The sequence below is a fragment of the Cavia porcellus genome, unplaced genomic scaffold, assembly GCF_034190915.1.
Source record: "Cavia porcellus strain 051 isolate PalLab524CR breed Dunkin Hartley unplaced genomic scaffold, mCavPor4.1 scaffold_16, whole genome shotgun sequence".
Taxonomy (NCBI): domain Eukaryota; kingdom Metazoa; phylum Chordata; class Mammalia; order Rodentia; family Caviidae; genus Cavia; species Cavia porcellus.
In genome coordinates, this window is record NW_026947499.1 from 33,935,007 (window position 1) to 33,945,491 (window position 10,485).

The 10,485-nt window shown below is 51.7% G+C and overlaps 1 protein-coding gene across 1 annotated transcript; it reads left to right on the forward strand.

The window, feature by feature from the left end:
* The first annotated feature begins 5,437 nt into the window (after window positions 1-5,437).
* On the forward strand, window positions 5,438-9,982 carry Prss22 (serine protease 22). Its single transcript, XM_003478123.3, has 6 exons — window positions 5,438-5,673; window positions 6,210-6,236; window positions 6,592-6,763; window positions 6,952-7,229; window positions 9,041-9,198; window positions 9,544-9,982. Exons 1-6 carry the CDS (start codon window positions 5,592-5,594, stop codon window positions 9,757-9,759), a joined length of 933 nt encoding a protein of 310 aa, XP_003478171.1. The 5' UTR covers window positions 5,438-5,591; the 3' UTR covers window positions 9,760-9,982.
* The last annotated feature ends 503 nt before the right edge of the window (window positions 9,983-10,485 follow it).

The following is a 10,485-nucleotide window of genomic DNA, read 5'->3' on the forward strand; positions in this document are numbered from 1 at the left end:
ATACAATCCAACATATCGGTGCACATCTATAATCCTGGCACACTGTGAGGCTGAGGCAGGAGGACCCTAAACTTCAGTCCAGTTTTGTCAACTTAGAAAGACTGTTTTGGCCAGTTATAGTGGCATACACCTGTAATCCCATCACTTGGGAGGCTGAGGCAGGAGAACTGCTATGAGTTCAAGGCCAGCCTGGGCTACAAAGTGAGCTCAAGGTCAGCCTGAACTGCAGGGTGAAACCCTGTCCCACAAAGACAAACAAACAGACAAACAATAACAACAGACTCTGCAAACCCTGTCTCAAAAAAAATAATAAATAAATAAATAAGTAGGGACCAGGGATTTAGCTCAGTGATTCTAGCACTTGACTGGTAAGTGTGAGTTCAATCCCTGATACCAAAAATAAATAAATAATAAAAAATAAAATATGCAAGCATTGGGAATATAGCTCAGTGCAAAGGCCCTGGATTCAATCCCTAGTACTAAAACAAAAACAAAAACAAAATAACCAAACAATTCCTGTGCCATAAGACCATTTGGACCCAGGACAGTGGCCAGGGTCACAGAATGGGGTGGGTAGGAGAACTCTGTTGCAAGTAGGGACAGTTCTGCCCACAGGGCCTGAGATGCCTATTTACCATGACACATTGGGAAGCCAGATTCTTTAGTTGTAATGAAATATACATAATATAAGAATTACCATTTTGATCTTTTTTTTTTTTTTTGTACCAGGGATCAAACTAACGACCTCATGCAGGCAGGCGCTTACACCACTGAGCTAAATCTGTGACTCTTGATTTTTTTTTTAAGGTGTGCATTTCAGTGGTATTGATCACACTCGTGTTGTGCAGCTATTACCACCTCCCCTTTCAGGACTTACCCCAAACCAAAGCTCTGCACCTACAAAAGCACAAATGCCCTGCTCCTCTTCCCTGCACCTGTGTCCCCCCCCCCCACTCTTTGCTCCGCGAACTTTACTGCTCAGGTGCCTCGTTAATAGTGAGTCATGTGGTACTTGTCCTTTTGTATCTGGCTTATTTCACACGGTAGCACACATCAGTGCTTCATCTCTTTTTGTGTCTGAGGACTACTCCATCATGTGGGGCTGCATGTTGTGTATCTTCTTCCCAGGCACAAGTTGCTTCCACTCTGGGTCTGCAAAAATGCTGCTGCAGACATTAATGTCCATTCTTGCTCACTCATGTTCTTAGCAGCATCCTTCAAAATTCACACTTATAAAACAAGGATTGTCTAACTAAAAACTCCAAAATCTGGGCTGGAGTGTAGCTCAGCAGTAGAGCACTTGCCTCACATGCTCAAGGTCCTGAGTTCTATCCCAGAACTGCCAAAAAATAAAAATAAAAAATAAAAAGATGAAAAGAACAAAAAGGCCCACTAGAGGCCGGGACCCTACACCTGTTTTACCCTGGGCTTAGAGCAGAGCTCTAGACCTAACAAGGAAACAGAGACTCCTGGCAGCCAAGCAACCTCCCCAGCGTTCAAAGCCAATTCATACCTGGGCTTCTGCTTCCTGGAGCTCTGCTTTCCGCTAGTGGCCTGATGCAGGCAGCCACTCCTTGAAAAAGACACAGCTATAACTTCCTGGCCAATGTGGAATTTTATGAGTTTCTAATTGCAGAATAGAGGGCCAGTTCCACACTGCCAGCTCTCTGTTGGGCTTCTGTGTCCTCACATGGCCCTGTCACTAGTGTCCCTCAAACTGACCTCCAAGTCACTTACTTCCACTTGCCCAATCTCCAGGTGTGGGACTGTTGGACCTGAAACGCCCTGCTTGCCTCTCCTGGGTCACCGTGCATGAAGTGGGGCCTGCTGGTGGTGGTTCAGGACAGAGGTACCACTGAAGGTGACCAGCTCTCTTGGTTCTCTTGAGAATCCTGGTTTCAGAATTGAGAGCCCTTGTCCTGAAAGGACATCTGTCCTGGGAAAATCGGAGCAGCTTGCACATTGGCACTGGCCAGCCACCTAATCCATACCTGTGGTCCCCAAGAAGTTCTCCCCCCAGTGTTTCCCTGGACAGGCTCCAGCCTCCACACCCCTCTGTCTTGTTCCTTTCTGTGTCTCCAATCCAGGTTGGACTCTGGCACTTAGAGCCATCAGTACCTCCCTGCCCCAGGACAGAGGCTCCTTCCCTGGACCCAGAGACACCTTGCTGACTACCTCTGTGGATCCTGGGGCCTGGGGATTTAGCTCAGTGGTAGAATGATTGCCTAGCAAGGAGGAGGCCCTGGGTTCAGTCTTCAGCACCAAAAAATTAAAAAGCAAAAACAAAAACAAAGCAAAGCAACTGGGCATCCTGGTCCTGTGCCTTAACTCGGAGCCTCATGGTTAGGTCCTCCAGGGGCTCCCTTCCTGGGCTGGCCAGTCCTTTGCTCTGGAATGTTCTCTGCAAGTAGATTTCTGGGCTGCCTGCACCCCTGCTTTGTGTTCTCATCCTGCTCTTTGAGGCTGGATCCATAAATGAGGAGCGTGAACATCTGCAGATGTCACTGCCCATATGGGCACCTTAGCAGCCCAGTAACCCCATCCTCACTCTGGACTCTATGCCCCTTGAGCCTACCCTCTCCCAGGTCACTCCTGGATTTTGCGGTGTATTAGACCAGTGTATACTTGTTTTTAAAATATAATAAATAAAATATAATAAATATATAATATATAAAAATATAATAAATAAATATAATATTTTAAATAAATATAATATAAAAATATATAAAAATATAATAAATAAAATAAAATAAAATAAGTATACTTGTTTTTAAAATTCTGTGTCATTCAGTGTCATTGGTTTGTTCACCACAGTGTCTCCTCAGCTCAGGACAGTGCCCAGCACACAGTAGGTGCTCAGTAATGCTTCTTGATTGATTTAATGAGAACAAAGACTTTCCTCGTTTTCTTTGAGTACACCAGGGCTAAATGCAATCTCCTGCAGGAGTAGGTAGTGCCCAGAGGCCTTTGGTTGGTTAATGAATGGATACCCCCGTTCAAAATATGTTCAGTGACTCCTGGGCCCACATTTGAGCCACCACTGTGATGAGTCACTTCTCTGGCTTAGGCAGTGCCAGCTTTGGCTGCTGTCAGCATGCAAATACCCCTGTGGCCCCATCAGTCATCTGCACCTCAGTGTGAACTGATCAGTGGCCGTTGGCCAGACTGGTGGGGACACAGTGTGGGCGGCGGGGGTGGCAGCTCATCTACCTCGTGCACAGTGAATCGATGCCCAGCCATGGTGCTGGTGTGAGCTGGCCACATGGTAGGTGCTTGGTAAACATCTTGTTGAATGAATGTTGAGTCACGCCAGGGTCTCCACCCCGAGCCTTTGGGGACTGTGCCTTCCACGCCCTGGGAATTGAAGAACCAGTCCCTGGGGTTCTTCTCCAGAACCTGTGCCAGGAAGTCTCCTCCAGCTTCTTATGACTTCCTCTAGCTGTATCAGGACTCTTCTCGGATCTTCTTCCTAGCCACTCCGTCTCAAAGATTGCCACATTTTGGGGCAATACCTGCCCCTTGGGTCTCCAGAGGATGGACCATGAATTAGGAATGAAAAGAAACTGGGGAAGAGAAGAGGACACCCCCATCCCCCTGTCTTCCGTACTTATTTAGTCATTTAACAAACATTGCTTGAGATCCAATATGCAGCAGGCACCAAACTCGGTCTGGAGGATCCAGGGGTGATGCCCCTCTTCATACCATCTGTGGCTCAAAGGGTCACACAGCATATAGCATGGGCACAGAGTGGCTCTCCAGCATCTATGTCACTGCCCCACCCCGTTACTATGCCACCTCCAGGACATTTTACTGTCACCGTGTCACCTGCCTTTCTCCTGAGGAAGACATAAGCTTCTTCAGCACAGAATCTGTGTTCTGTTCATCACTGTGTGTCCTGGTGGCCAGCACACAGCAGAAAGTGTTTGTGGAGAGAGCTGGGGAGGCCAACCACCTTCATTTCAAAGGGTCGGAAGAGCGTGGAGGTGTGGCAGTGTGAGTGCAGAGACAGACCAGGAGCAAGTGGTATTTCTGCTCCTATGCCATCAGGGCCTCACCTTGGCCTCTTAGCGTGGTGCTTTCCTGCAGTGACACCCAGAATCCTGGGACACAGGATATGGTACCATCCTGGGACTGAGAGATTGACGCTGGGTGGGAAGCTGTCAGCCTTCCTGTGAACTGGAGCCACCTTCTGCACAAGAAGCAGCAAGGGCCAGGGATTTAGCTCAGCAGCGTAAGTGCCTGTCTAGCAAGCACAAGTGGTGAGTTCAATCTCCGGTACCAAAAAAAATGGAGCCAGCAGAAAGCACCGATGGGGAAGGCTGTGCCCGATCCTTTGGGACAAAGAGGGTGGCCTGCATGAGCTCCAGAGATGCACTGGCCTTCCCTTCTCTCTCCCAGCCTTTGCCCCCATCATCCCAGGTGATGTTCCTATACCTTCCAGCTTATTTCTGGCTGGGTGCCCATGGCCTCTTCTTCCTGGTGTCTCCTCTCCTTTCTCCTCCAGCCTTTGTGACCATGAGCAACAACAGTGGCCTGCTTGTGGGACTGAGGTCCACTGAGGCCAGGCCCAATAGCATAACTCCAAGATCAGGGTCAAACTCAGCCTCCACCTCTCAGCTCAACCTCCCCTAGCTGCCTCAGTTTCCTGTCTGCAGTGTAGCAATGCTTAGGGAACCTGCAGGGGGCGCACCACACTCTCCTTGGTGGCAGTGTGACATTTCACTTGGCAGTAATGGAAGGAGGTGGCACCACTCCTGTCTGGGATGAGGGCATCATGAGTGCAAGATGAAAATCAGTGAGGCTGGCTCCCTCCCCTGGACAGCCCTCCAGGGCACTCTGGGCCCAGTCAAAGGAGTCTGGGAACATGGGGTCATAGGACACGGAGTCTCAACTCCCGCCCTTCCCAGGTAGTTCTGAGCGCTACAGGTTATGAACACTGGGTTTGGCCCTGCCCAGGAGTCTAGATGAGGAATTGGGTCCTCTGGACATCCTGGTGACAACAGGAAGGTGATCCAGGGATGGCCACTGTGCTTGGCCACTCAACATGAGTCACAGCCTTCTGGGAAGTGGGTTAACGGGACTCCAGAGCCTGGTCCATCCTAGTCTGAGTCACGACAGTGTGGCCCCTGCAGGTGGGAGCCGTTACTGAGATGCTGCCTCCTGCCAGCTCCAGATACCTGGTACCAAACCTCAGCCATGCCCAGCTCCTCCCCAGTCTGGACCGCTTCAATGTCCTGAGGACTTTTCTCTGCCTCCTAAACAGCCAGGGCCACAGCCCAGACCATGGGCTCATCTCCACGCACCTGTTGTCCACCTCGCAGAAGCTACATTTGGACAGAGCCCCCAGCCCCGGTAACGGCTACTTCCTTCCACTGCCCCACCTCCTCTGTGACCCACAACCTGGGTGGCCCAGACTGAGCTACCTGAGAGACCGGTCCAACAGCATTCCGCCTCCAGGATAAAACCTGGAGTGACCTGCAGGACTGTCTGTACACACTACAGCCTCCCTCACCGACTCTCTCGGCAGTCCCCAAAAGCACAGCCTCCATTCCCTCAAGATCACTGTCTGGCTGGGCCTCCACCCCCCCAGCATGGTGGTTTCCAGAACTTTCCGAGCCCTGGGTGGGGGCTGTCTCGGGAGCCTCATCCCCCTGCTGCTTCTGGTTTCCACAGGTAAGTCTTGGGGAATCGTTTCTCCTCCCTCCCCTCCTCTGCCCTCTCCAGGGTCACCTCCTCTCTCCCTGCGGCTCTACACCTTCCCTCTGGGCCTTGCTGGGAGACAGTGTCTGCCCCTTTCCATTCTATTGCTTTTCTTTTGGCTCTCTCTTCCTGACGTGTCATTTAGCAGTACCGCAGTCTCCCCCACAGCCATGAGGATAGTGACATGCACAGGTGAATGCTCGGTTACTAGCTTTGAGTCCTCCCTTGTTTCTCCCCATCTTCCCCTGCTCCTCTGGGTGGTACGGGGGTCAGTTGGCCATGCTCTGGGATAGCCCTGTCCAGGTGTCATGGAGCTGAGAGAGGAAGCTGAAACCTGGGTCTGTGGGTCTTGCGTCTCTTTCTTCTCCCCACTCTCCCTGTCCTACGCCCCTGGGTCGGTGGAGGGAGGGAAAGGCCACCTCTGTGCAGTGTGGGTTGAGGTTCTTCCAGAGGACGAGGGCTCCTGCACTGCCAACATGACCTTCTCCCTCTCTCTCTGTTCTCCTCAGCCTCCCTCAATGGTGCGAAGATCCCTGGTGAGTGGAAGCCTGGACAGGGTGGTTGAGGGTGGGCACCTAAAGGTAGGCAAGATCTGGATATCTGTGTAAGGACAGGCTTGGGATGAGAGGGAACAGAGCAGGGAGGAAGGGAGGCAGGAAAGGATCTAAGTGGGCAGAGAGGGCCAGAAGGGACAGGCTAAGAAAGGGCTGGGTAAGGCCCCTGGAGGCCCAGCAGGAGAAAGGGCCATAGTGGGCCAGGAGAGCACAGAGGGCACAACAGGCTGAGGAGGAAGCAGAACAGACACAGGACTGAGGATGTGGGGTGAGCTACAGGCAAGCAAGAGGCATCTGTGCCTGCCAGTGACAGAAAATCTGACTCCTTGTCCTCCAGTGGCCCCTGACTGTGGGAAGCCCCAGCTGCTAAACCGGATCGTGGGTGGAGAGGACAGCATGGATGCGGAGTGGCCTTGGGTTGTGAGCATCCGGAAAAATGGCACCCATCACTGCGCAGGTTCCCTGCTCACCAATCGCTGGGTGGTCACTGCCGCCCATTGTTTCAAGGGGTACGTATGACTGGGCTGTCGTGAGTCACTGGAACCAGGTTTCTGGCCCCAAGTCTCTGTCTCAGCCTGGTGTCCTCTGTAGAGACACCTCCTCCCCACCCCCCTGCACTGCCTAGAAGCCTGTTCTGCTGTCCAGGGTCTCATGTCTTTGCTGGTGTCCAATAACTTCTGCTTTCCCTTCCTTCCAGTGACCTAGACCAGCTGGATCTGTTTTCTGTGCTGCTGGGGGCCTGGCGACTAGAGACCCCGGGTCCCCGGTCCCAGCAGGTGGGCATTGCTTGGGTGCTGCCCCACCCCCAGTACTCTTGGAAGGAAGCATCCCGTGCTGATATCGCACTGGTGAAGCTTGAGCACACCATTCAGTTCTCTGAGCGAGTCCTGCCTATCTGCCTGCCTGACTTCTCCGTCCAGCTCCCTCCCAACACCAGCTGCTGGATTGCAGGCTGGGGGAGCATCAGTGATGGAGGTGAGCTCCTCCCACTTTAGGTGGGGTGGTCAGTAGGGTTAGAGACATTAGAGACACCACTAGCAGTAGCAGATAGCTGCCAGAGGCCCAACATGGCAGAAAAGAGAAAAGATGGCTGCAGCCTGGAGATGGGAAACCACAGAAACCCAGGAGGCCATATTTAGGGTTTTTTCTGGTTTACATATATCTTCAGGAGCTGAGGATTTAGCTCAGTGGCATAAGGGCCTGTCTGGCAAGCTCGAAGTCAAACTTATCCCAGCACTCAGGCGGCTGAGGCAGGAGGATCGTTTTGAGTTTCAAGTACTAGACCAGCCTGGGCTACAAAGTGAGCTCAAGGTCACCCTGAACTGCATAGAAAGACATTGTCTGAAAAAGACAAACAAACAAACAAAAAAAAAAAGGCTGGTGATTTGGCTCAGCACCATAAGTGCCTGCCTTGCAAGCGCAAGATCTTGAGTTCAATCTCTGATACCAAAAAAAAGGACAAAAGAAATATCTTCAGCTGTGTTTCAGCCAGCCAAATAGAGAAAGCTAATCGCTGACCCAAGAATAGGTGGAAGGAGGCCAATGTTGGGCCATCTGAGGACAGCTAGAAGTGAAATCAGCCTTAAAGATTCTACAGTAGGTGTGGGCGCCTCCCTGTGGCAGAATGCCACATTTGCAGGCAGAGTTCTCAGGAAGAAACACGTTTCCTGAATTGTCAAGTATAATTTTGAAACCAAGACTGATAGTTTGGAAATCATCATGTATGAACACAAAACAGGTGAAGTAAAGCAAGAGGTGGAGGAGAAGTAAGAAAAAGATAGATGGATAGACAAAATCTGGGTCAAGAAAAAGAAACAGCAGAAAGGTGCTATAAAAAGGGTTACAGTATAGACCTGGGGACAGTTTGAGGGAAACAAAAACTCAGCGAGGGCAAAGGGTAGTGGGAGAAGGGAATCTCGCCAGAGACCAGAAGCAACAGCAGAAATGACACTAAGTGAGGTGTGAGGGGATGCTGGGGTCTGAGGTTGCAGCCTCCTCATGGGAGCTATGGACTAATCCTGAGTGTATGTGTATGCATGCGCGTGCATGCATGCGTGCATGTGTGTGCATGTGTGTGCATGTGTGTGCGTGCGTGTGTGTGTGTGTGTGGGGGGGGGTGGTTTCCTATGTGGCTGCAAGATATTCAGAACCAAGGAGACGTTTACTAAACACCCTATAGTCCTTATGCTGGTCAAAGTAGTCTCCAAGGCAGGAAACACAGACTGTTTGATTATCTTGTGGGCATCACCTTAATAAAGATGCAGAATCTGAGTCAGGTATCATAGCACACACATCGCTGATCCCAGAACTCTGGGAGGCTTAGCCAGGGAGATCATAAGTTTGAGGCCAGTCTGGGCAATTTAGCAAGATCTTGTCTCAAAATATAAAAAGGCTAGGGACATAGCTCAGCATGAAGGCTCTAGGTTCAGTCCCTAGTAAAAAACAAATAAAGGGCCCAGGATATAGTTCGGTGGCATAAGTGCCTACCTGGCAAACGCAAGGTTCTGAGTTCAATTCCCAAAAAAAGAATACAAAAACCAAAAACAAAGCAAACAACTACATCCCCACCCTCAGAAAAACAAAAACAAATTCACAGAATCTGGGCTGCCATTCATATTGGAATCAGTAAGTCCAGATGAAGAAACCTGGAACTTGGGCTTTCTGAAAGCATCCTGGGAGAGCCGATCCACTGGTCTTTGAGAAATACTGTGGAAGGGCATGGAGAGCACTGGACCTCTGAGGGGGCAGCCGGGAGGCCCAGTCTGACTCTCTCCTTCTGTTCCCAGTGCCTCTTCCCTATCCACAAACTCTGCAGAAGCTGAAGGTGCCCATTATTGACTCAGAGGTCTGCAAGCGCATGTACTGGCACGGAGCAGGGCAGGAAGCCATCACAGAAGACATGTTGTGTGCTGGCTACTTGGAGGGGCAGCGGGACGCCTGTGTGGTGAGCATTCACCCTCTTCCTGCCCTGCCCACAGGACAGCCCGCTTCAGCCTGGTCCCCACTCATGTTCCCACACACTGGGAAGCTGGCATTCTGAAGGGGTCTCCAGAGCCAGACACATGATGGGCATGGCCTGATGGAGCAGTGATCAGTCCTTGTGGCCAGGGTGAGGCCCATGCTGCTAGCTGGTGGAAGTTATTTCTTCTCTGTGATCTTCAATTAAGGACACTCAGCTCCACAGGCCAGTGGGAGAGGGCTGCTCAGAGTGCTTCCCCCGCTCGGGGGAAGGGAGTCTCTGCCCACTGCCTGTCCCATCCAGGTCTCTAACTTTCTCTTTTCTCCGCAGGGTGACTCTGGGGGTCCCCTGATGTGCAAGGTCAATGATGCCTGGCTGCTGGGAGGAATCATCAGCTGGGGCGAGGGCTGTGCAGAGCGCAACCGGCCAGGCGTCTACACCAGCCTTCTAGTCCACCGCTCCTGGGTACAGAGGGTCGTGCAAGGTGTGCAGCTCCGTGGGCACAGGTCGCGCAGCCCAGGCTTCCACGTGGCCAGGCCTTCCTAGAGCCTCGGAACTACCAGTTCACCGGCTGCTTCCTCTGTTGTAAATATGCCATCTACCTCTTGGGGGCGCCCGATGTCCGCGCGGGATCTGGGAAGGCCACGCCCACACCAAGCTCCGCCCCCAGGCCTCGGGTGCCTGCAGTATACAGTTATGTTCATGATTTTTACAGTTGTTTTTAACCTATATATTTATTCCTTCACTTTCAATAAATTATTCTCCAGAATGGAGACATTATTTTTTTCCCCATGCATGGTGACAATGGAAAGCAAGAGTGCAGTTTGGGCTAAAATCAGGGGAGGCATGTGTGAGACAAGGTTGTGCTTTGCCTGACCACCTGGGGCTTTGCTGACCCCTGGTTCCCACCCAGGGCTCAATGTCATCACCTGCGTGTGTGACTTGTGAGGTTGCAACACCTTCGAGGTTGTGCCTTGCCTCACTGGCTGGGCTCGCCTCCCTCCCTCCCCAAGAACCCTCCTGCTGGGACAACCAGCAGAGATTAGGCAAAAAGTGAGACGGGGAGGGAGAAGCCCATGCCCCTACAAAGCATGGCACTCCTTCCTGTCCCCTACTGGGACCCAGGGAGCCTCAGGCTGCAGGGGCTGGAGTGCAGGTGTTCAGGTCAGCCAGGGCTACCATCAGAATCTCATGTCCCAGGTTGAACCTGCTTCTACCTGCCAGGAGCTGATTCAAGCGGTGACTCACTGCTAATTCTATAAATTGCTCCTT

Coding starts and splice junctions, on each gene's coding strand:
- Prss22 (XM_003478123.3), top strand. CDS start 5,592: ATGGTGGTTTCCAGAACTTTCCGAGCCCTGGGTGGGGGCTGTCTCGGG. Junction 5,674..6,209: donor GCTGCTTCTGGTTTCCACAG/GTAAGTCTTGGG, acceptor TGTTCTCCTCAG/CCTCCCTCAATGGTGCGAAG. Junction 6,237..6,591: donor CAATGGTGCGAAGATCCCTG/GTGAGTGGAAGC, acceptor CTTGTCCTCCAG/TGGCCCCTGACTGTGGGAAG.